The sequence below is a fragment of the Hemitrygon akajei genome, chromosome 31 (genome assembly GCF_048418815.1).
Source record: "Hemitrygon akajei chromosome 31, sHemAka1.3, whole genome shotgun sequence".
Taxonomy (NCBI): domain Eukaryota; kingdom Metazoa; phylum Chordata; class Chondrichthyes; order Myliobatiformes; family Dasyatidae; genus Hemitrygon; species Hemitrygon akajei.
Genome location: NC_133154.1, coordinates 37,415,769 through 37,441,965, shown reverse-complemented (window position 1 = coordinate 37,441,965; position 26,197 = coordinate 37,415,769). Strand labels below are relative to the sequence as shown.

Here is a 26,197-nt window from a genome sequence, read left to right as displayed (position 1 = left end):
CCACTCACAGCTATGTTCCCCTGGGTGAGGTTCAGATCAACTGGACTAGTGCTCTGCAACTCTGCCCCAGGACTGACTTCCCCTTCCCCTTCCTCTCTCCATTCCCTTCCCTTCTGTTCCTTCCCTCCCCTTCCCTTCTCTTCCTTCCCTTCCCCTTCCCTCTCTCCTTCCTTCCCTCCCCTTCCCCTCCCTCTCTCCCTTCCCTTCCCTTCTGTTCCTTCCCTCCCCTTCCCTTCTCTTCCTTCCCTTCCGTTCCCCTTCCCTTCTCCCCTTCCCCTCTCCCCTTCCCCTTCCCTCTCTCCTTCCTTCCCTCCCCTTCCCCTCCCTCTCTCCCTTCCCTTCCTTTCTGTTCCTTCCCTCCCCTTCCCTTCTCTTCCTTCCCTTCCGTTCCCCTTCCCTTCTCCCCTTCCCCTTCCCTCTCTCCTTTCCCTTCCCTTCTGTTCCTTCCCTCCCCTTCCCTTCTCTTCCTTCCCTTCCTTCCCTTCTGTTCCCCTTCTCTTCTCCCATTCCCCTTCCCTCTCTCCTTCCTTCCCTCCCCTTCCCCTCCCTCTCTCCCTCCCCTTCCCTTCTCTTCCTTCCCTTCCGTTCCCCTTCCCTTCTCCCCTTCCCCTCTCCCCCTTCTCCCCTTCCCCTCTCCCCTTCTCCCCTTCCCCTCTCCCCTTCCCCTTCCCTCTCTCCTTCCTTCCCTCCCCTTCCCCTCCCTCTCTCCCTTCCCTTCCTTTCTGTTCCTTCCCTCCCCTTCCCTTCTCTTCCTTCCCTTCCGTTCCCCTTCCCTTCTCCCCTTCCCCTCTCCCCTTCCCCTTCCCTCTCTCCTTCCTTCCCTCCCCTTCCCCTCCCTCTCTCCCTTCCCTTCCTTTCTGTTCCTTCCCTCCCCTTCCCTTCTCTTCCTTCCCTTCCGTTCCCCTTCCCTTCTCCCCTTCCCCTTCCCTCTCTCCTTTCCTTCCTTTCCTCCTCTTCCTCTCCCCTTCCCTTCTCCCCTTCCCCTTCCCCTTCCTCTCTCCATTCCCTTCCCTTCTGTTCCTTCCCTCCCCTTCCCTTCTCTTCCTTCCCTTCCCCTTCCCTTCTCCCCTTCCCCTTCCCTCTCTCCTTTCCTTCCTTCCCTCCCCTTCCCCTTCCCCTTCCCTCTCTCCTTCCTTCCCTCCCCTTCCCCTCCCTCTCTCCCTTCCCTTCCCTTCTGTTCCTTCCCTCCCCTTCCCTTCTCTTCCTCTCCCCTTCCCTTCTCCCCTTCCCCTTCCCTCTCTCCTTTCCTTCCTTCCCTCCCCTTCCCCTTCCCCTTCCCCTTCACTTCTCCCCTTCCCCTTCCCTCTCTCTCTTCCCCTTCCCTTCTCCCCTTCCCCTTCCCTCTCTCTCTTCCCCTTCCCTTCTCCCCTTCCCCTTCCCTCTCTCCTTCCTTCCCTCCCCTTCCCCTCCCTCTTCCTCTCCCCTTCCCTTCTCCCCTTCCCCTCCCCTCTCTCCCCATCCCCTCCCCTCCCCATCCCCTCCCCCTCCTCTTCCCCTTCCCCTCCCCTTCCCTTCCCTTCTCCCCTTCCCCTCCTCTTCCCTTCTCCCCTTTCCTTTCCCTCTCTCCCTTCCTTTCTCTTCCTTCCCTTCTCCCCTTCCCCCTCCCCTTCTCCTTCTTCCCTTCTCCCCCTCTTCCCTTCTCTCTCTTTTCTCTTTCTTTTCTGTTATCCCCTCCCCCTCCCTTTTTCCTCTTCCCTTTTCCCCTTTCCTCGCCCTCTTCCTTCTCCCCTTCCCTTTTCCTCTTCCCTTCTCCTCATTCCTTCTCCCCTTTCCTCTCCCTCTTTCCTCTCCCTTCCCTTCTCCCCTCCTTCTCTTCCCCTTCACTTCTCCCTCTTCATTTCTCCCCCCTCCGCTTCTCCCCCCCCACTTCAATTCTCTCCACCCCTCCTGCATTGCCTTTCCCTTCCCCTCCCCCTTTGTTCCACACTGCCAGCTCCTCGCCCCTGCCCACCCACCAGTGCTGTTTGTATACAAGAAGCAGGTGGTACTCACTCAGTCATGGGGCATCGAGTTGCAGAGCACGGGGCCGAGCCCTTCACTCCAACTGTCCCACGCTGACCCAGAACCATCCCGTGTTTAAAGTGAGAGGGAATATTTAACTTAATGCTCATAAGCAGAGGCAGGCCATGCAGTCCCTCGATCTGATTCGCCTTGGCTAATCTTCTAGCTCATTACCACTTTCCTGCACTAAACCCCTATCTGAGAAACTTTCAGTCTCTGTCCTGAAGATACTCAGTGATAGAGCTTGGGGAGAGTATTCCAAAGATTCCCCACACTCCAGTTTGCACTCCAGTGGTGAATGGCCAACCCTTGATTCCAGCCCCACCCTGCAGGGGAACACCCTCCTAGTATCACCTCTCGTCCTTCTCAACTCGAGAGGCTGCAGGTCATACCATCGTGTCTGCTTATTGTCTCCAATCACTGATTTGGAAGTTTATCCCTCATTGGGCAGGAGACGAGAATGCCCACTGTATTCAAGAAGAGACCAAGCTAGGGAAGATTTAGAGAAAAGGAAGTTGTTCACCCCACTGACATGCTGAAGTTTGCACAGATTTGACATGTCCTCTAAAACTTTGACAAACGTCTATAACGGCACGGTGGAGAGTATCCTAACTCAGAAAGTTCAAAGTGCATTTATTATCGAAATCTCTATACCATAGAAAACCTTGAGGCAGGCAGCCACAAAACACAGAAACACAACAGAACCCACAAAAAGAACTCCACACAACAAAATCCATCGAACGCCCAATGTGAGAGAAAAGAACAAATGGTGCAAACGATAAAAAAGTAAACAAATAACCCTCGGAACATGAACCACAGAGCCTGAAAGTGAGCCTGCAGCCTCAGAGCCAGTTCAGTGTGAGGTGGTCCGGGAGCCCGATGGCTGCAGGCCACAGCCGCAGAGCCAGTTCAGTGTGAGGTGGTCCAGAACCCCGATGGCTGCAGGCCACAGCCTCAGAGCCAGTTCAGTGTGAGGTGGTCTGGGAGCCCGATGGCTGCAGGCCACAGCCTCAGAGCCAGTTCAGTGTGAGGTGGTCCAGAACCCCGATGGCTGCAGGCCACAGCCGCAGAGCCAGTTCAGTGTGAGGTGGACAGGGAGCCCGATGGCTGCAGGCCACAGCCGCAGAGCCAGTTCAGTGTGAGGTGGTCCAGAACCCCGATGGCTGCAGGCCACAGCCTCAGAGCCAGTTCAGTGTGAGGTGGTCCAGAACCCCAATGGCTGCAGGCCACAGCCTCAGAGCCAGTTCAGTGTGAGGTGGTCCAGAACCCCGATGGCTGCAGGCCACAGCCTCAGAGCCAGTTCAGTGTGAGGTGGTCCGGGAGCCCGATGGCTGCAGGCCACAGCCGCAGAGCCAGTTCAGTGTGAGGTGGTCCGGGAGCCGATGGCTGCAGGCCACAGCCGCAGAGCCAGTTCAGTGTGAGGTGGACAGGGAGCCCGATGGCTGCAGGCCACAGCCTCAGAGCCAGTTCAGTGTGAGGTGGTCCGGGAGCCCGATGGCTGCAGGCCACAGCCGCAGAGCCAGTTCAGTGTGAGATGGTCCGGGAGCCCGATGGCTGCAGGCCACAGCCGCAGAGCCAGTTCAGTGTGAGGTGGTCCGGGAGCCCGATGGCTGCAGGCCACAGCCGCAGAGCCAGTTCAGTGTGAGGTGGTCCGGGAGCCCGATGGCTGCAGGCCACAGCCTCAGAGCCAGTTCAGTGTGAGGTGGTCTGGGAGCCCGATGGCTGCAGGCCACAGCCTCAGAGCCAGTTCAGTGTGAGGTGGTCCGGGAGCCCGATGGCTGCAGGCCACAGCCGCAGAGCCAGTTCAGTGTGAGGTGGTCCGGGAGCCCGATGGCTGTAGGCCACAGCCTCAGAGCCAGTTCAGTGTGAGGTGGTCCGGGACCCCGATGGCTGCAGGCCACAGCCTCAGAGCCAGTTCAGTGTGAGGTGGTAAAGAACCCCGATGGCTGCAGGCCACAGCCTCAGAACCAGTTCAGTGTGAGGTGGTCCAGAACCCCGATGGCTGCAGGCCACAGCCTCAGAACCAGTTCAGTGTGAGGTGGTCCGGGAGCCCGATGGCTGCAGGCCACAGCCGCAGAGCCAGTTCAGTGTGAGGTGGTCCTGGAGTCCGATGGCTGCAGGCCACAGCCGCAGAGCCAGTTCAGTGTGAGGTGGTCTGGGAGCCCAATGGCTGCAGGCCACAGCCTCAGAGCCAGTTCAGTGTGAGGTGGTCCAGAACCCCAATGGCTGCAGGCCACAGCCTCAGAGCCAGTTCAGTGTGAGGTGGTCCAGAACCCCGATGGCTGCAGGCCACAGCCGCAGAGCCAGTTCAGTGTGAGGTGGTCCAGGAGCCCGATGGCTGCAGGCCACAGCCTCAGAGCCAGTTCAGTGTGAGGTGGTCCGGGACCCCGATGGCTGCAGGCCACAGCCTCAGAGCCAGTTCAGTGTGAGGTGGTCCGGGAGCCCGATGGCTGCAGGCCACACCCTCAGACCAGTTCAGTGTGAGTTGGTCCGGGAGCCCGATGGCTGCAGGCCACAGCCGCAGAGCCAGTTCAGTGTGAGGTGGTCCGGGAGCCCGATGGCTGCAGGCCACAGCCGCAGAGCCAGTTCAGTGTGAGGTGGTCCGGGAGCCCGATGGCTGCAGGCCACAGCCACAGAGCCAGTTCAGTGTGAGGTGGTCCGGGAGCCCAATGGCTGCAGGCCACAGCCGCAGAGCCAGTTCAGTGTGAGGTGGTCCAGGTGCCCGATGGCTGCAGGCCACAGCCTCAGAGCCAGTTCAATGTGAGGTGGACAGGGAGCCCGATGGCTGCAGGCCACAGCCTCAGAGCCAGTTCAGTGTGAGGTGGTCCAGAACCCCGATGGCTGCAGGCCACAGCCTCAGAGCCAGTTCAGTGTGAGGTGGTCCGGGAGCCCGATGGCTGCAGGCCACAGCCGCAGAGCCAGTTCAGTGTGAGGTGGTCCGGGAGCCCGATGGCTGCAGGCCACAGCCGCAGAGCCAGTTCAGTGTGAGGTGGTCCAGAACCCCGATGGCTGCAGGCCACAGTCTCAGAGCCAGTTCAGTGTGAGGTGGTCCGGGAGCCCGATGGCTGCAGGCCACAGCCGCAGAGCCAGTTCAGTGTGAGGTGGTCCAGGAGCCCGATGGCTGCAGGCCACAGCCGCAGAGCCAGTTCAGTGTGAGGTGGTCCAGGAGCCCGATGGCTGCAGGCCACAGCCTCAGAGCCAGTTCAGTGTGAGGTGGTCCGGGAGCCCGATGGCTGCAGGCCACAGCCGCAGAGCCAGTTCAGTGTGAGGTGGACAGGGAGCCCGATGGCTGCAGGCCACATCCGCAGAGCCAGTTCAGTGTGAGGTGGTCCAGAACCCCGATGGCTGCAGACCACAGCCGCAGAGCCAGTTCAGTGTGAGGTGGTCCGGGAGCCCGATGTCTGCAGGCCACAGCCGCAGAGCCAGTACAGTGTGAGGTGGTCCGGGAGCCCGATGGCTGCAGGCCACAGCCGCAGAGCCAGTTCAGTGTGAGGTGTTCCAGGAGCCCGATGGCTGCAGGCCACAGCCGCAGAGCCAGTTCAGTGTGAGGTGGTCCAGAACCCCGATGGCTGCAGGCCACAGCCGCAGAGCCAGTTCAGTGTGAGGTGGTCTGGGAGCCCGATGGCTGCAGGCCACAGCCACAGAGCCAGTTCAGTGTGAGGTGGTCCGGGAGCCCGATGGCTGCAGGCCACAGCCGCAGAGCCAGTTCAGTGTGAGGTGGTCCAGAACCCGATGGCTGCAGGCCACAGCCTCAGAGCCAGTTCAGTGTGAGGTGGTCCAGAACCCGATGGCTGCAGGCCACAGCCTCAGAGCCAGTTCAGTGTGAGGTGGTCCGGGAGCCCGATGGCTGCAGGCCACAGCCTCAGAGCCAGTTCAGTGTGAGGTGGTCCAGAACCCCAATGGCTGCAGGCCACAGCCGCAGAGCCAGTTCAGTGTGAGGTGGTCCAGAACCCGATGGCTGCAGGCCACAGCCGCAGAGCCAGTTCAGTGTGAGGTGGTCTGGGAGCCCGATGGCTGCAGGCCACAGCCGCAGAGCCAGTTCAGTGTGAGGTGGACAGGGAGCCCGATGGCTGCAGGCCACAGCCGCAGAGCCAGTTCAGTGTGAGGTGGTCCAGAACCCCGATGGCTGCAGACCACAGCCGCAGAGCCAGTTCAGTGTGAGCTGGTCCGGGAGACCGATGGCTGTAGGCCACAGCCGCAGAGCCAGTTCAGTGTGAGGTGGTCCAGAACCCCGATGGCTGCAGACCACAGCCGCAGAGCCAGTTCAGTGTGAGGTGGTCCTGGAGCCCGATGTCTGCAGGCCACAGCCGCAGAGCCAGTTCAGTGTGAGGTGGTCCGGGAGCCCGATGGCTGCAGGCCACAGCCGCAGAGCCAGTTCAGTGTGAGGTGGTCCAGGAGCCCGATGGCTGCAGGCCACAGCCGCAGAGCCAGTTCAGTGTGAGGTGGTCCAGAACCCCGATGGCTGCAGACCACAGCCGCAGAGCCAGTTCAGTGTGAGGTGGTCCGGGAGCCCGATGGCTGCAGACCACAGCCGCAGAGCCAGTTCAGTGTGAGGTGGTCCGGGAGCCCGATGGCTGCAGGCCACAGCCTCAGAGCCAGTTCAGTGTGAGGTGGTCCAGAACCCGATGGCTGCAGGCCACAGCCTCAGAGCCAGTTCAGTGTGAGGTGGTCCGGGAGCCCGATGGCTGCAGGCCACAGCCGCAGAGCCAGTTCAGTGTGAGGTGGTCCAGAACCCGATGGCTGCAGGCCACAGCCTCAGAGCCAGTTCAGTGTGAGGTGGTCCGGGAGCCCGATGGCTGCAGGCCACAGCCGCAGAGCCAGTTCAGTGTGAGGTGGACAGGGAGCCCGATGGCTGCAGGCCACAGCCTCAGAGCCAGTTCAGTGTGAGGTGGTCCGGGAGCCTGATGGCTGCAGGCCACAGCCTCAGAGCCAGTTCAGTGTGAGGTGGTCTGGGACCCCGATGGCTGCAGGCCACAGCCGCAGAGCCAGTTCAGTGTGAGGTGGACAGGGAGCCCGATGGCTGCAGGCCACAGCCGCAGAGCCAGTTCAGTGTGAGGTGGACAGGGAGCCCGATGGCTGCAGGCCACAGCCGCAGAGCCAGTTCAGTGTGAGCTGGTCCGGGAGACCGATGGCTGCAGGCCACAGCCGCAGAGCCAGTTCAGTGTGAGGTGGTCCTGGAGCCCGATGTCTGCAGGCCACAGCCGCAGAGCCAGTTCAGTGTGAGGTGGTCCGGGAGCCCGATGGCTGCAGGCCACAGCCGCAGAGCCAGTTCAGTGTGAGGTGGTCCAGGAGCCCGATGGCTGCAGGCCACAGCCGCAGAGCCAGTTCAGTGTGAGGTGGTCCAGAACCCCGATGGCTGCAGACCACAGCCGCAGAGCCAGTTCAGTGTGAGGTGGTCCGGGAGCCCGATGGCTGCAGGCCACAGCCTCAGAGCCAGTTCAGTGTGAGGTGGTCCAGAACCCGATGGCTGCAGGCCACAGCCTCAGAGCCAGTTCAGTGTGAGGTGGTCCGGGAGCCCGATGGCTGCAGGCCACAGCCGCAGAGCCAGTTCAGTGTGAGGTGGACAGGGAGCCCGATGGCTGCAGGCCACAGCCTCAGAGCCAGTTCAGTGTGAGGTGGTCCAGAACCCGATGGCTGCAGGCCACAGCCTCAGAGCCAGTTCAGTGTGAGGTGGTTCGGGAGCCCGATGGCTGCAGGCCACAGCCTCAGAGCCAGTTCAGTGTGAGGTGGTCCGGGAGCCTGATGGCTGCAGGCCACAGCCTCAGAGCCAGTTCAGTGTGAGGTGGTCCGGGAGCCCGATGGCTGCAGGCCACAGCCTCAGAGCCAGTTCAGTGTGAGGTGGTCCAGAACCCGATGGCTGCAGGCCACAGCCTCAGAGCCAGTTCAGTGTGAGGTGGTCCGGGAGCCCGATGGCTGCAGGCCACAGCCTCAGAGCCAGTTCAATGTGAGGTGGTCCGGGAGCCTGATGGCTGCAGGCCACAGCCTCAGAGCCAGTTCAGTGTGAGGTGGTCCGGAACCCCGATGGCTGCAGGCCACAGCCTCAGAGCCAGTTCAGTGTGAGGTGGTCCAGAACCCGATGGCTGCAGGCCACAGCCTCAGAGCCAGTTCAGTGTGAGGTGGTCCAGAACCCGATGGCTGCAGGCCACAGCCTCAGAGCCAGTTCAGTGTGAGGTGGTCCAGAACCCGATGGCTGCAGGCCACAGCCTCAGAGCCAGTTCAGTGTGAGGTGGTCCTGGAGCCCGATGGCTGCAGGCCACAGCCGCAGAGCCAGTTCAGTGTGAGGTGGTCCAGAACCCGATGGCTGCAGGCCACAGCCGCAGAGCCAGTTCAGTGTGAGGTGGTCCAGGAGCCTGATGGCTGCAGGCCACAGCCTCAGAGCCAGTTCAGTGTGAGGTGGTCCAGAACCCGATGGCTGCAGGCCACAGCCTCAGAGCCAGTTCAGTGTGAGGTGGTCCGGGAGCCCGATGGCTGCAGGCCACAGCCACAGAGCCAGTTCAGTGTGAGGTGACTGAAGTCCCTCGAAGTAATGAGCTGAACACCAGCTCGTCCTTTGCCCTCCCTTGGATCGACACCTTAATCTTTTAAATCTGGCTGGACGCTTAAATTGGTTAAATTTTGGTTCGTATTTTGCATTTGGACCTGGGTGCTGTTGCTTCGATCTGGCCCCAGGTGTGCTCCAGCAAACCCACCATGGCCGATAGTCCAGTGTGCTGAGTCCTTTAGGATACTGGAAAATGCCAGATTGTACAGACAACTCCCAAAGGGAAATTGCAGGCCGCAGATCGCGGTGATCGTAATCCAGAGAAAGTAGTTAATAGTTTTGTTTGCTGCCAGTAAAGTGTAGCCGTGTCTTGCCAGCGCTATCGTGCCAGTAGATTTGTGCTGCATCACAGCAGGTATGGAAACACCAGTGCCCTTGAATGGAAAAGTCGATGAATCATATGTGGAAACAGCCCAAGTCCATCATAGGTGAAGCCCTCCCCACCAGTGAGCACATTTAGTAGTCCATCATCCAGGCCTTGTTCGCTTCTTGCTGTTGCCATCAGGAAGGAGCCTTTGGTTCCGCACCACCAGAATCAGGAACAGTTACTACCCTTCAACCATAGTCTCCTGAACTTTCTCGCCTCAACTCGGAACTGATTCCGCAATCCGTGGAGCCACTTCACAATATTACGTTCTCAATATCATTTATTCATTCATTCTTCTGGTTATTGACTTGTTGTATTTGCAGTTTGTCTTTTGCACAATGATTGTTTGTCTGCCTTAGTTTGTGTGCAGCTTTTCATTAATTCTGTTGTGATCCTTTGTGAATGCCCGCAAGAAAATGAAACTCAGGGTGGTACATGGTGACAAATATGTGCTTTGATAATAAGTGTACTTTGAACCGGAACTGTACTGAGAGAACAAGGTGCTGCCCCAGCCGTAGATCGGCAGCTCTGCAAGACCACAGGTTCAGGATTTCTACTGCGAGCAGCTTTACAGACAACGAGCTTCAGTACCCCTGCTGCCCCTCTGCAAGTCACCTCCAGGTTACCGTCACGAGTGCAGTGGGTAGGGCAATGAGAAGCTTCCCTGCAGCACAGAGCATCCGAGAGTACACTCACGTAAGAGCTTAGCGTATCCAACGCGCCCACGGTGGAGCAACTCGGCAGTTCAGGTAGCGTCTATGGAGAGGAACAGAGTCGACGTTCCAGGCCAAGACCTGATGAAGGGTCTCGGCACAAAATGTCGACTGTTTCTTCACTTCCAGAGATGCTGCCTGACCTGCTGAGCTCCTCCAGCGTGGTGTGTGTTGCTCTGGATTTCCAGCATCTCTTGTGTTTATATACGATCCAAATCATCATCTTCCTCACCCTCACACTAATCCTTCTTTGACTCCTTTCTTGGGAACAAAATCCTTCCCCCTCAGGCTCCGGGTCCCAGGAGCCAGTTTCCCTGCTTTGCTTTGCGCCCAGTCCAAGCATGTGTGCCGAGGGTGAGAGTGACGCTGGGGTACTCCCCTCCCTCAGCCCTACCCTGTCCATGTGTGCCGAGGGTGAGAGTGACGCTGGGGTACTCCCCTCCCTCAGCCCTACCCTGTCCATGTGTGCCGAGGGTGAGAGTGACGCTGGGGTACTCCCCTCCCTCAGCCCCACCCTGTCCATGTGAAGTTGAGGGTGTCAGTGTGTCGTTACAGAGGAGGCAGGAATGAGCCGGAACCAGAGCAGCCCACCGCTCGGAAAGTGATGATCTGTCGGCTCCAGTCGGTGAGCGACATCGACCCCGACGTTCTGGACAGCATGAACTCCCTCGGCTGCTTTCGAGACAAGAACAAGCTGAAGCAGGACCTGCTGTTTGAGGAGTAAGTGGTTGGCCGATGAATCCTCGCACCTGGATGTCCATCCAGGTTCAGCAGATCCCCAGACCATCACTTGCCCCTCCCTCGAACCTTCAATTGCCCCTCCCACAGTGATAATCCCTCACCCTCTCCCACAGTGATAATCCCTCACCCTCTCCCACAGTGTGATAATCCCTCAGAACCCCTCCCACTGTATGATAATCCCTCAGAACCCCCTCCCACAGTGTGATAATCTCTCACCCCCTCCCACAGTGTGATAATCCCTCAGAACCCCCTCCCACTGTATAATAATCCCTCAGAACCCCCTCGCACAGTGATAATCCCTCAGAACCCCTCCCACTGTATGATAATCCCTCAGAACCCCCTCGCACAGTGTGATAATCCCTCAGAACCCCTCCCACTGTATGATAATCTGTCAGAACCCCTCCCACTGTATGATAATCCCTCAGAACCCCCTCCCATAGTGTGATAATCCCTCACCCCCTCCCACAGTGTGATAATCCCTCACCCCCTCCCACAGTGTGATAACCCCTCAGAACCTCTCCCACTGTATGATAATCCCTCAGAACCCCCTCGCACAGTGTGATAATCCCTCAGAACCCCTCCCACTGTATGATAATCCCTCAGAACCCCCTCCCATAGTGTGATAATCCCTCGGAACCCCTCCCACAGTGTGATAATCCCTCACCCCCTCCCACAGTGTGATAACCCCTCAGAACCCCTCCCACTGTATGATAATCCCTCAGAACCCCCTCGCACAGTGTGATAATCCCTCAGAACCCCTCCCACTGTGTGATAATACGTCAGAACCCCTCCCACTGTATGATAATCCCTCAGAACCCCCTCCCATAGTGTGATAATCCCTCGGAACCCCTCCCACAGTGTGATAATCTCTCACCCCCTCCCACAGTGTGATAATCCCTCAGAACCCCTCCCACTGTATGATAATCCCTCAGAACCCCCTCGCACCATGTGATAATCCCTCAGAACCCCTCCCACTGTATGATAATCCCTCAGAACCCCCTCGCACAGTGTGATAATCCCTCAGAACCCCTCCCACTGTATGATAATCTGTCAGAACCCCTCCCACTGTATGATAATCCCTCAGAACCCCCTCCCATAGTGTGATAATCCCTCACCCCCTCCCACAGTGTGATAATCCCTCACCCCCTCCCACAGTGTGATAACCCCTCAGAACCCCTCCCACTGTATGATAATCCCTCAGAACCCCCTCGCACAGTGTGATAATCCCTCAGAACCCCTCCCACTGTATGATAATCCCTCAGAACCCCCTCCCATAGTGTGATAATCCCTCGGAACCCCTCCCACAGTGTGATAATCCCTCACCCCCTCCCACAGTGTGATAACCCCTCAGAACCCCTCCCACTGTATGATAATCCCTCAGAACCCCCTCGCACAGTGTGATAATCCCTCAGAACCCCTCCCACTGTGTGATAATACGTCAGAACCCCTCCCACTGTATGATAATCCCTCAGAACCCCCTCCCATAGTGTGATAATCCCTCGGAACCCCTCCCACAGTGTGATAATCTCTCACCCCCTCCCACAGTGTGATAATCCCTCAGAACCCCTCCCACTGTATGATAATCCCTCAGAACCCCCTCGCACCATGTGATAATCCCTCACCCCCTCCCACAGTGTGATAACCCCTCAGAATCCCCTCCCACAGTGTGATAACCCCTCAGAATCCCCTCCCACAGTGTGATAATCCCTCACCCCCTCCCACAGTGTGATAACCCCTCAGAACCCCCTTGCACAGTGTGATAATCCCTCTCTGCCCCTCCCACAGTGTGATAATCCCTCACCACCCCTCCCACAGTGAGAGAGTGACGCCCCCTTACCACCCCGCCCCCGCCCGGGAGTGCAGCGCTCCCTCGATACTGCCCCTCCCACAGTGTGGCATCCCCTCATCACCCCTCCCACAGTGACCTGGAGTGCGGCGCTCCCTCAATACTGCCCCTCCCGCAGTGCAGTGCTCCCTCAGCATGGCACTGACTTATCTGCCTGGTCAAGAGGCAGGTACCAATAAAGCTGACCAACACACACAAAATGCTGGTGGAACGCAGCAGGCCAGGCAGCATCTATAAGGAGAAGGGTTTTGGCCCGAAACGTCGACAGTGCTTCTCCCTGTAGATGCTGCCTGGCCTGTTGTGTTCCACCAGCATTTTGTGTGTGTTGCTTGAATTTCCAGCGTCTGCAGATTGTCTCGTGTTTGCCAATGAAGCTGAGCCTGATTGCAGACTACAAAATGGATTAGTCATGTAACTTCAGAAACGATATACAATCTGCCGAGTGCAATTTTCCTTCGCTCTTCTTGAGCCAGGCGTCACTGACAGGGCCAACATTCCCAAATTGTCTCTGACTGTCTGGGGACTCAACCACTTGTAAAACCCACTGCTGTACTTCTGGTGAATGTGCTGGTGGGGAGTGAGTTTTTAACGTCTGTTTATTTAGAGATACAGCTCTGAACAAGCCCTGCAACCCACCTTTTTTAACCCTGACCTAATCATAGGACAGTTAATCATGGATATTTAACCTATTAACTGGTCCGTCTCTGGACTGTGTGGGAAAGCCCCGAGGGAACCAACATGCCAATAAAAAGAACATAGAAACCTTGTACAGAGAACGCCGGAACAGAACTCTGAGCTCTGAAGCCCCAGGCATTCCGCTAACCTCCACACGACTGTGGCGCCCACGTTTTTAAACCACCGCTCTCCTTCTGGTGAAGGCTCTGATGGGGAGGGAGTTCTGGCATTTAAATCCAGAAGGAAGATAGGACAGCGGTGTACTTCCCACTCAGGTGGTGTGTGACTTGGAGGGGAGTCTACCAGTGATGGAGAGTGTCATATATCTGATGCAAGCATTGGGAAGACCAAATCTCCATATTATATATGTGAATGCAAACATCAGGGAACTACTGGCTTTCTTTTATCCTTGCAGGGGATTCCCGATATCACGGCCCTGCCTGCTATCAGGTCACCTTCATGACCTCTCACTCTATTACTGTGAACTGTAATGGACACTGTCCATCTCTCGTTCCGCCATCCCACTCTGGGTGCATGCACACTTGAACCCCAACACCATTCAGGAAGTGCTGCACAGTTAGAGGGTTCATATCCTGCACCTTGTCCTTATCCCTCACCCTGTCCGTATCCCTCACCCTGTCCATATCCCTCACCCTCTCCATATCCCTCACCTTGTCCTTATCCCTCACCCTGTCCATATCGCTCACCTTCTCCATATCCCTCACCCTGTCCGTATCCCTCACCCTGTCCGTATCCCTCACCCTGTCCATATCCCTCACCCTCTCCATATCCCTCACCCTGTCCATATCGCTCACCCTGTCCATATCCCTCACCCTCCATATCGCTCACCCTCTCCATATCCCTGATCTTGTCCATATCCCTCACCTCACCGTCCATACCCCTCACCCTGTCCATACCTCTCACCGTCCATACCCCTCACCCTGTCCATACCCCTCACCGTCCATATCCCTCACCCTGTCCATATCCCTCACCATCCATATCCCTCACCCTGTCCATATTCCTCACCGTCCATATCCCTCACCCTGTCCATATTCCTCACCGTCCATATCCCTCACCCTGTCCATATCCCTCACCCTCTCCATATCCCTGATCGTGTCCATAACCCTCACCCTCTCCATATCCCTCACCCTCTCCATATCCCTCACCCTGTCCATATCCCTCACCCTGTCCATATCCCTCACCCTGTCCATATCCCTCACCGTGTCCATATCCCTCACCCTCTCCATATCCCTGATCTTGTCCATATCCCTCACACTGTCCATATCCCTCACCCTGTCCGTATCCCTCACCCTGTCCGTATCCCTCACCCTGTCCATATCCCTCACCCTCTCCATATCCCTCACCCTGTCCATATCGCTCACCCTGTCCATATCCCTCACCCTCCATATCGCTCACCCTCTCCATATCCCTGATCTTGTCCATATCCCTCACCTCACCGTCCATACCCCTCACCCTGTCCATACCTCTCACCGTCCATATCCCTCACCCTGTCCATATCCCTCACCCTCTCCATATCCCTGATCGTGTCCATAACCCTCACCCTCTCCATATCCCTCACCCTCTCCATATCCCTCACCCTCTCCATATCCCTCACCCTGTCCATATCCCTCACCCTGTCCATATCCCTCACCGTGTCCATATCCCTCACCCTCTCCATATCCCTGATCTTGTCCATATCCCTCACACTGTCCATATCCCTCACCCTCTCCATATCCCTGATCTTGTCCATACCCCTCACCCTGTCCATATCCCTCACCGTGTCCATATCCCTCACCCTCTCCATATCCCTCACCCTGTCCATATCCCTCACCCTGTCCATATTCCTGACACTCTCCGTATCCCTCACCCTCTCCGTATCCCTCACCCTCTCCGTATCCCTCACCCTCTCCATATCCCTCACCCTCTTCATATCCCTCACCCTCTCCATATCCCTCACCCTCTCCATATCCCTCACCCTGTCCATATCCCTCACCCTGTCCCTATCCCTCACCCTGTCCCTATCCCTCACCCTCTCCATATTCCTGACACTCTCCATATCCCTCACCCTCTCCATATCCCTCACCCTCTCCATATCCCTCACCCTGTCCATATTCCTGACACTCTCCATATCCCTCACCCTCTCCATATCCCTGTCCATATCCCTCACCCTCTCCATATCCCTGATCTTGTCCATAACCCTCACCCTCTCCATATCCCTCACCCTGTCCATATCCGTCACCCTCTCCATATCCCTCACCCTGTCCATATTCTTGACACTCTCCATATCCCTCACCCTCTCCATATCCCTCACCCTCTCCATATCCCTGATCTTGTCCATAACCCTCACCCTCTCCATAACCCTCACCCTCTCCATATCCCTCACCCTGTCCATATCCCTCACCCTGTCCATATCCCTCACCCTCTCCATATCCCTGATCTTGTCCATAACCCTCACCCTCTCCATATCCCTCACCCTCTCCATATCCCTCACCCTCTCCATATCCCTCACCCTGTCCATATCCCTCACCCTCTCCATATCCCTCACACTGTCCATATCCCTGATCTTGTCCATATCTCACCCTGTCAATATCCCTCTCCGTATCCCTCACCCTGTCCATATTGCTCACCTTGTCCTTATCCCTCACCCTGTCCACATCTCTCACTTTGTCCATATTCTGACACCTTGTCTGTGTCCCTCATCCTGCATCTTGTCCATATCCCGACACTTTGTCCATATCCCGATGCCTTCTCCATATCCCGATGCCTTCTCCATATCCCGATGCCTTCTCCATATCCCGATGCCTTATCCATATCCCGATGCCTTCTCCATATCCCGATGCCTTATCCATATCTCGGCGCCTTGACTGTATCTCGTGTCCTTGTTGATGTCCTACGCTTTGTCCATATCCTCACACCTTGTCCATATTCTGATCCATATACAATCGAAGTTTTATGATGTCCCTTGTGCTGTGACTAACTTAAACATCAACATACGTTCTTGGTACAAGTTCTGTCAAATGCTTTCTGAAGCCCCACTTTCAAGTCCCAAACTTGGGCCACACTTTACATATAAGTTTAGTTCTGTTCTCACCAGCTGTATCCAAACTTGCGAGGCCCTTGATGTTTTATGTATATTTGACCCCACTCATACCTGTGGAGCAGTGGGTGGGGGCACATCAGATGTTGTACTGGTCTGGCACCTCTCGATAACCAGTGTGATTATCTTCCCGTCTCCTCCCCACAACCAGGGAAAACCAGGAGAAAATGATCTACTTCCTGTTGCTTGATCGGAAAGAGCGATATCCGAGCTGTGAGGACGAGGATCTGCCTCCACACAATGACATTGGTGAGTGTCTTTCAGGGTAGTTATCTTCCTCCACTCTCTGCCCCTGAGAGCTCTATCTTCTTGCTTGGGTTCCCTGAGTGTCAGGCACTCTCTGGGAGGCCAAGTCTCCCCAAGCTGACATCAACAGCAGTGCGTCTACAAAGCCAGAAACCATCAGTCACTCAGCTACTGACCGTGACCGTGGGCTCCCTCAGAGATCGGTGAGCCCGGCTACGGATCTCCCTGACTTCCACTGCAGGTGCCGAGATGTGAAAGAAACCTGCTGCAGGCCCTCCCCAGCTTACAAACTGATGTACAAGCGAGCGGTTGGGAAATCAGCAAGAGGGGTTTGCCAGAGCACTGCACGAGAAAGCAGCATCCCTCACCAGAGAACCCCACCGTCCCTCATCAGAGAATCCCCACCGTCCCTCATCAGAGAACCCCACCGTCCCTCACCAGAGAACCCCACCGTCCCTCATCAGAGAATCCCCACCGTCCCTCATCAGAGAACCCCACCGTCCCTCATCAGAGAATCCCCACCGTCCCTCATCAGAGAACCCCACCGTCCCTCACCAGAGAACCCCACCGTCCCTCATCAGAGAATCCCCACCGTCCCTCATCAGAGAACCCCACCGTCCCTCATCAGAGAATCCCACCGTCCCTCATCAGAGAACCCCACCGTCCCTCATCAGAGAATCCCCACCGTCCCTCATCAGAGAATCCCCACCGTCCCTCATCAGAGAATCCCACCGTCCCTCATCAGAGAATCCCACCGTCCCTCATCAGAGAATCCCACCGTCCCTGATCAGAGAATCCCACCGTCCCTCATCAGAGAATCCCCGCCGTCCCTCATCAGAGAATCCCCGCCGTCCCTGATCGGAGAACCCCACCGTCCCTCATCGGAGAATCCCCACCGTCCCTCATCAGAAAATCCCACCGTCCCTCATCAGAGAACCCCACCATCCCTGATCAGAGAATCCCCACCGTCCCTCATCAGAGAATCCCACCGTCCCTCATCAGAGAACCCCACCGTCCCTCATCAGAGAATCCCCACCGTCCCTCATCAGAGAACCCCACCGTCCCTCACCAGAGAACCCCACCGTCCCTCATCAGAGAATCCCCACCGTCCCTCATCAGAGAACCCCACCGTCCCTCATCAGAGAATCCCACCGTCCCTCATCAGAGAACCCCACCGTCCCTCATCAGAGAACCCCCCGTTCCTCACCAGTGAACCCCCCTGTCCCTCACCAGAGAACCCCACCGGCCCTCATCAGAGAATCCCACCATCCCGGATCAGAGAACCCCACCGTCCCTCATCAGAGAATCCCACCGTCCCTGATCAGAGAATCCCACCGTCCCTCATCAGAGAATCCCCGCCGTCCCTCATCAGAGAATCCCCGCCGTCCCTGATCAGAGAACCCCACCGTCCCTCATCGGAGAATCCCCACCGTCCCTCATCAGAAAATCCCACCGTCCCTCATCAGAGAACCCCACCATCCCTGATCAGAGAACCCCACCGTCCCTCATCAGAGAATCCCACCGTCCCTCATCAGAGAACCCCACCGTCCCTCATCAGAGAATCCCACCGTCCCTCATCAGAGAACCCCACCGTCCCTCATCAGAGAATCCCACCGTCCCTCATCAGAGAACCCCACCATCCCTGATCAGAGAACCCCACCGTCCCTCATCAGAGAATCCCACCGTCCCTCATCAGAGAACCCCACCGTCCCTCATCAGAGAACCCCACCGTCCCTCATCAGAGAACCCCACCGTCCCTCATCAGAGAATCCCACCGTCCCTCATCAGAGAATCCCACCGTCCCTGATCAGAGAACCCCACCGTCCCTCATCGGAGAATCCCCACCGTCCCTCCCCACCATCCCTCATCAGAGAATCCCACCGTCCCTCATCAGAGAACCCCCCCGTCCCTCATCAGAGAACCCCACCGTCCCTCATCAGAGAATCACACCGTCCCTGATCAGAGAACCCCACCGTCCCTGATCAGAGAACCCCACCGTCCCTGATCAGAGAATCTCACCGTCCCTCATCAGAGAACCCCATCGTCCCTCATCAGAGAATCCCACCGTCCCTCATCAGAGAATCCCCACCGTCCCTCATCAGAGAACCCCACCGTCCCTTATCAGAGAACCCCACCATCCCTGATCAGAGAACCCCACCGTCCCTCATCGGAGAATCCCCACCGTCCCTCCCCACCATCCCTCATCAGAGAATCCCACCGTCCCTCATCAGAGAATCCCACCGTCCCTGATCAGAGAATCCCACCGTCCCTCATCAGAGAACCCCCCCGTCCCTCATCAGAGAACCCCACCGTCCCTCATCAGAGAATCACACCGTCCCTGATCAGAGAACCCCACCGTCCCTGATCAGAGAACCCCACCGTCCCTGATCAGAGAATCTCACCGTCCCTCATCAGAGAACCCCACCGTCCCTCATCAGAGAATCCCACCGTCCCTGATCAGAGAATCCCACCGTCCCTCATCAGAGAATCCCCACCGTCCCTCATCAGAGAACCCCACTGTCCCTTATCAGAGAATCCCACCGTCCCTCATCAGAGAACCCCACCGTCCCTCATCAGAGAATCCCCCCGTCCCTGATCAGAGAATCCCACCATCCAGACTTTGCTCTCTTCTCGCAACTACAGGAGAGGCGGGAGTCTGGTTTCCCACACCAGCAGGTTCAGGAACAGTTACTACTCTACAACCATCAGGCTCCTGAACCAGTGTGGATAACCTTACCACAACTCTGAACTGATCTTCAACTCGGTCATACTCTTTCAAGGTCCCTTTACTACTCGTGCTCTCAGTATTATTTTTATTCTCACAGTTTGTCTTCTTTTGCACATTGGTTGTTTGTCAGTCTTTGTTAATGTTTAGCTTTTTATAAATTCTATTGTATTTCCTATTTTCCTATAAGTGGCTGCAAGTAAATGAATCTCATATTTTGTAATACTGCATAGATATATCTTGATAATAAATGTTACTGTGGACCTTGGTGACTACCAAGCCAGACTGGCAGGGAATGACTCACCACCCACCCTTCCTCTTCCTTCAGACCCTCCCAGGAAGCGGGTCGACTCACCCATGCTGAACCGACATGGCAAGCGTCGGCCCGAGAGGAAATCGATGGAGGTTCTGAGTGTGACAGACGGCGGGTCCCCAGTACCCGCGCGCCGGGCTGTCGACGTGGTCCAGCACAGTCAGCGGTAAGGAAGCGTCTCCTGGCCTGGGGCCACAGGAGCGCATTTGGACATTGGGCATCTTTGGGAGCTTCTGATTCCTGCCCCTGGGTTTTGGTGCAGTGGTGTGCGTTCAGAGTAGAAAGCTTCATTCCGCAGTAAACACTGCACTCAGCACCTCTGGCTAAAGCTCCTGGAATTGGCATGCACATAGTAGCCCCGTCCCAACGGGGTGACAAAGACAACTCAAAATCAACAATCCCATATGCCATTCAGAGAACGCACACAGTTCCATAGACAATAGGCAGAGGAGGTAGAGACCTGCCTCGTAGCACCAAAGACTCAGGTTAAGAGGAATAGACAGAGTGGACAGCCAGCACCTCTTCCCCAGGGCACCACTGCTCAGTACAAGAGGACATGGCTTTAAGGTAAGGGGAGGGAAGTTCAAGGGGGATATTAGAGGAAGGTTTTTTCACTCAGAGAGCGGTTGGTGTGTGGAATGCACTGTCTGAGTCAGTGGTGGAGGCAGATACACTAGTGAAGTTTAAGAGACTACTAGACAAGTATATGGAGGAATTGAAGGTGGGGGGTTATATGGGAGGCAGGGTTTGAAGGTGGGCCGAAGGGCCTGTAATGTGCTGACCTCAATGCTGTCTGTGTGGAGTCTGCCTGTTCTCCTGATGTACCGGTTTTCTCCCATGTCCAAAGACGTGTGTGTCGGTAAGCTAATTAGTGGCTGTAGATTGTCCCAGCATGCAGTTGGGTGGTGGAGTTGATGAAAATGTGGGGAGATAAAGCCTTGACAGAGAGGACGTGGAGAGAATGTTTCCACTGGGGGAGGTGGAGTTGAGGACCAGAGGGCACTGCCTCAGAGTGGAAGGACGGCCCTTTAGAACAGAACTGAGGAGGAATTTCTTTGGCCAGAGGATGGTGAATCTGTTAAATTCTTTGGCTATGTAGAACAAGTCATTGGGTATATTTAAAGCAAAGTTTGATAGGTTCTTGATTGGGAAGGGCATCAAAGTTTACAGGGAGAATGGTGTTAAGAAGGACAATAAATCAGCCATGGTGATTGGCCTAATTCTGCCCCCATTTCATACCGTCTTAATAAAGTGTGATCTGTGAAGATGGGTGATTGCTGTTTGGTGTGAACTCAGTGAGTTTAAAGGGCTATTTTAGTGTTGTATGAGGCTGTTGGAAGGGAGGGCAATAATAATGATGCACATGAAGAACATGAGATGAAGGGTCCTTGAAAGTGGTTTAGGGAAGTAGGTTGTGGGAATAGTTCAGTGATGGGGCAAGTGAAATTGAGTGAATTGATTGAACCCTTTTGGTTCAAGAGCATGATGGTTGAGGGTTAATAATAACTGTTGCTGAACCTGGTGGAGTGAGTACTTTCTTCCTGATGGCAGCAGTGAGGAGATGGTGATGATGGATGCTGCTTTCCTGTGACAATGCTTCCTGTAGATGTGCTCAATGGAGAGGAGAGCTTTATCTGTAATGGACTGAGGACTCAATGGAGAGGAGAGCTTTATCTGTAATGGACTGAGGACTCAATGGAGAGGAGAGCTTTATCTGTAATGGACTGAGGACTCAATGGAGAGGAGAGCTTTATCTGTAATGGACTGAGGACTCAATGGAAAGGAGAGCTTTATCTGTAATGGACTGAGGACTCAATGGAGAGGAGAGCTTTATCTGTAATGGACTGAGGACTCAATGGAGAGGAGAGCTTTATCTGTAATGGACTGAGGACTCAATGGAGAGGAGAGCTTTATCTGTAATGGACTGAGGACTCAATGGAGAGGAGAGCTTTATCTGTAATGGACTGAGGACTCAATGGAGAGGAGAGCTTTATCTGTAATGGACTGAGGACTCAATGGAGAGGAGAGCTTTATCTGTAATGGACTGAGGACTCAATGGAGAGGAGAGCTTTATCTGTAATGGACTGAGGACTCAATGGAGAGGAGAGCTTTATCTGTAATGGACTGAGGACTCAATGGAGAGGAGAGCTTTATCTGTAATGGACTGAGGACTCAATGGAGAGGAGAGCTTTATCTGTAATGGACTGGGCCGTATCCACGACTTGTTAGGATTTCCCCTTCAAGGGCATTAGGTGTTTCCATACCAGGCTGTGATGCAACTTGTCAAAATACCCCCCATCACACTTCTATAGAAGAGAAAGTACTGGATGTCATGTCAAATATTCACAAAGCTTTAAGGAAGTGTACTTTAAGCTGCCGTACTTCACTTTCTGTGGCCTGGTCACCTGCCCCTTGGTGGCAGTAAAGCCAGCATAGCATTGATTCCAGCCAAATGGTTATTTTGGTTGGGTAATAGTCGTCACCTTTAGTTCATTGGGGATACGAGAGGCAGTCGTGGACAGTTAGCAGACAGACATTTCTGTGCTACCTCACTGCTCTGTGCGTTACTGCTCCTCTCCCTCTGGATGGCGGTCACTCCTGGGGACAGATTCCTAACGTGGTTACAGGTTTCCATGGAGTTCATCAGCAGGGAGAGAGGCCCTCTCAGTCAAACCAACCAAGATGCCCATCTAAGCTAGTCCCATTTTCCTGGAATGTGGTCCTATCGTTCTAAACCAGGGGTCTACTGGGATTGGTCCATGACATTAAAAAGTTGGCAACTCCTGCTGTGAACTTTCCTTTTCATATACCTGTCCAGGTGTCTTTTTAATTCTATAATTGTAACGACTTCAGCCTCTGGCAGCTCATTCCATAACCTCACCACTCTCTGTGGGAAATATTTCCTTTCTTAGACCCCCTTCTCACCTTAAACCTGTAGTTTTAGACTCTCCTACAATGGGAAAAAGACTAGCTGCGAAAAAGGCGATCTGCCTTATCTGTGCTACTCAGGATGGTATAAACCACGCCTCAGCCTCTTCCGCTCCCGTGGAAAACAATCCTCAGCTGTCCGTCCTCTCCTTGTAACCCAAGTCAGCAACATCTGTGTGAACAGTTTCTGCACAGTTTAGTCCCGTAGCGTGGCGCGGCGCGGACTCAGAGAGGACTATCCCCGTGACGGCCTTGTTTTATCCTGGGTTTAGGTCTCGCTCGGTCAGCGGAGCATCCTGTGGACTGTCTTCCAGCCCGCTCAGCAGCCCCAGGGTAAGTGTGTGCGTCAGGCATGTTCCAACCTCGTCTCGCTGTGCGTCGCTTCGCTGGCTGATGGCTCAGCGTGACAGCATGAGCGTGCATGCACCCACAGGTGCGCGCATGCAGATGCATGGGTACCCGCAGACACACGTGCAGGTGTAGACAGACCGGAGCACGCAGGTGCACACAGAGCTCACAGTGACAGTCAGATGTCTGTAACCGCACAACGTACACATATTCTGACTGACACCTGCATATAGGCAATTGATTGGCAATGAGGTTAACAGTTACGGGGAGAAGGCAGGAGAATGAGACTGACAGAGAAGACTCAATGGGCTGAATGGCCTAATTCTGGTCTGAGCTGTCACAGCTGGCCAGCTGCTGTTGAGTCTGGGCCCAGTTGGCTGATTTCTGTCCAGTAATCTGGATAGAGATGTTGGGATCTTCTGGAAGTCAAGTGCCTTTGAACCCCTGCCCCCACTTGCCCCTCATAGACAATTTGTCCCTCCTGTTTGTCCCTCCTCTCCCCCAGACATCTGTGGTGGAATCACTGATACTGTGATACTGATCAACACGCAGAAAATCCTGAAGGAACTCAACGGACCAAACAGCATTTCTGGTGGGAAATAAATAGTTGACGTCCTGATGAAGGATCTCAGCCCGAAATTTCCACTGTTCATTTTTCTTCAGACCTGCTGAGTTCCTCCAGCACTTTGTGTGTGTCAAACCAATGTTACCAACAAAATGGTGTCAAGGCAGCACCAACTCTTACCTTCACAAAGTAGCATCAGTCCTACCTCAACCAGATGGCGTCCATCTTTACCCCAACAAAATGGCAGCAATCTGCCCTCAACAAGGTGGATTAATCGGTTCCATCACAGTGTTCTCCTCAGCAAGTCAGCCACAACTTTTTACCTCTGAAAGGTGCTGTCGGCATTTGTTTCAACAAGTTTGCATCAGTCTTCCCTTCAAGATTCAAGTTTATTTATCACACATACATCAAAACGAACAGTGAAATGCAACATTAACAACCAACACACTTGAGGATGAGGAGGGGTCAGCCCACAAGCATCTCCACACATTCTGTACCAGCGTGGTATGCCCACGGTGCTCAGTAGAACAACAGTGAACACAACAAGCAACGGAACAACATCATCAAATCAAGTCCAGATCCTCCCACACATGTACATACACAGACAGACAGACAGACAGACATACTTTATTGCTCCCGAGGGAAACTGGGTTTCATTACAGCCGCACCAACCAAGAATAGTGAAGAAATATAGCAATATAAAACCATAATAATTAAATAATAATAAATTAATCATGCCAAGTGGGAATAAGTCCAGGACCAGCCTACTGGCTCAGGGTGTCTGACACTCCGAGGGAGGAATTGTAAAGTTTGATGGCCACAGGCAGGAATGACTTCCTATGATGCTCAGTGTTGCATCTCGGTGGAATGAGTCTCTGGCTGAATGTACTCCTGTGCCTAACCAGTACATTATGGAGTGGATGGGAGACATTGTCCAAGATGGCATGCAACTTGGACAGCATCCTCTTTTCAGACACCACCGTCAGAGAGTCCAGTTCCACCCCCACAACATCACTGGCCTTACGAATGAGTTTGTTGATTCTGTTGGTGTCTGCTACCCTCAACCTGCTGCCCCAGCACACAACAGCAAACATGATAGCACTGGCCACCACAGACTCGTAGAACATCCTCAGCATCGTCCGGCAGATGTTAAAGGACCTCAGTCTCCTCAGGAAGTAGAGACAGCTCTGACCCTTCTTGTAGACAGCCTCAGTGTTCTTTGACCAGTTCAGTTTATTGTCCATTCGTATCCCCAGGTATTTGTAATCCTCCACCATGTCCACACTGACCCCTTAGATGGAAACAGGGGTCACCGGTGCCTTAGCCCTCCTCAGGTCCACCACCAGCTCCTTAGTCTTTTTCACATTAAGCTGCAGATGATTCTGCTCGCACCATGTGACAAAGTTTCCCACCGTAGCCCTGTACTCAGCCTCATCTCCCTTGCTGATGCATCCAACTATGGCAGAGTCATCAGAAAACTTCTGAAGATGGCAAGACTCTGTGTTGTAGTTGAAGTCCGAGGTGTAGATGGTGAAGAGAAAGGGAGACAGGACAGTCCCCTGTGGAGCCCCAGTGCTGCTGACCACTCTGTCTGACACACAGTGTTGCAAGCGCACGTACTGTGGTCTGCCAGTCAGGTAATCAATAATCCATGACACCAGGGAAGCATCCACCTGCGTCACTGTCAGCTTCTCACCCAGCAGAGCAGGGCGGATGGTGTTGAACGCACTGGAGAAGTCAAAAAACATGACCCTCACAGTGCTCGCCAGCTTGTCCAGGTGGGCGTAGACACGGTTCAGCAGGTAGACGATGGCATCCTCAACTCCTAGTCAGGGCTGATAGACGAACTGGAGGGGTCTAAGTGTGGCCTAACCATAGGCCGGAGCTGCTCTAGAGCAAGTCTGTCCAGGGTCTTCATGATGTGGGAGGTCAATGCCACCAGTCTGTAGTCATTGGAGCCACTGGGGCGCGGCATCTTCAGTACAGGAACGAGGCAGGACGTCTTCCACAGCACAGGAACCCTCTGGAGACTCAGGCTCAGGTTGAAGACATGGTGAAGTACTCCACATAGCTGGAGGGCACAGGCTTTGAGCACCCTGGGGCTGACACCATCCGGGCCTGCAGCCTTGCTTGGGTGGAGACGTTTCAGCTGTCTTCTCACTTGTTCAGCTGTGAAGCCCACCATGGTGGTTCCAGGTGGGGGAGGGGTGTAGTCACGAGAGCAGGGTGGGGGGCTGTGAGGAGGGGTAGGAGGGGAGAGTGGAGTATGTGTTGGTTGGGGGCCGACAACAGATAAATCATGTGGGGGATGGGCAGGGGCCACAGTGTCAAATCTGTTGAAGAACAGGTTAAGTTCGTTGGCCCTGTCCACACTGCCATCCGTTCCTCTATTGCTTGTTTGCCGGAGCCCAGTGATGGTCCTCATCCCACTCCAGACCTCTCTCATGTTGTTCTGCCTGAGTTTCCACTCAAGCTTCCTCCTATACCTGTCTTTAGCCTCCCTGATCTTGGCTTTCAGGTCCTCTAACCCCAGGACCTCCAGCAAACTCGAGCAACAAGGCTTTAAGCATCGCCTCAATAAGGTGGCATCAATCTTTGCCTCAAGTTGCATCAGTTCTTACCTACACAAGACAGCACCTTAAAATGATGGTCCTTACCTCCACTAAATTACCCTCTAAATGACAAAGGTCCTGCGGATTAATTTAATTCCAGCATTAGTGAGTCAACCCACATTCCCTAAGACTGACTGAGTTACGAAGGAATGTCCACCCAGATATACATTTAGTGGCCACTGAGTGTCTGTCCGTTAATTGCAGGCCATAGCCTCAGTTCAGCGCAGAGACAAGTATGGACTGCAGAGAATGTAGGAATGCTGGAGATTTGAATAGCTAAAGCTGCTGAGAGTGTGGAGAATATGAAAAGGAAGATGCCAGTTTAGCAGGGTTTGGAGATTGCTTTGCCTTAAGTCTCTGGGAGAATTTGGAGTCTGCTAAGGACTGCAGTGAGACTGACTGTCCACAGGGAGGCGCTACAGAGCTGTGTGCCCAGTCTCAGGTATCATGGCTCACGCGTGATCTGTGTCACTGAAATC

The 26,197-nt window shown here is 54.9% G+C and overlaps 1 protein-coding gene across 10 annotated transcripts in view; it reads left to right on the top strand.

Moving 5' to 3' along the window:
• LOC140719220 (serine/threonine-protein kinase BRSK2-like) overlaps positions 1-26,197 on the top strand; it is a 347,315-nt gene that overhangs the window by 241,198 nt on the left and 79,920 nt on the right. For all 10 annotated transcript variants that reach the window (XM_073033665.1, XM_073033663.1, XM_073033662.1 and 7 more), the window contains 4 exons: positions 10,178-10,342; positions 16,133-16,230; positions 19,281-19,431; positions 22,466-22,526. In XM_073033665.1, the coding sequence (XP_072889766.1) occupies positions 10,178-10,342; positions 16,133-16,230; positions 19,281-19,431; positions 22,466-22,526 (475 nt within the window). The remainder of the gene's footprint in view (positions 1-10,177; positions 10,343-16,132; positions 16,231-19,280; positions 19,432-22,465; positions 22,527-26,197) is intronic.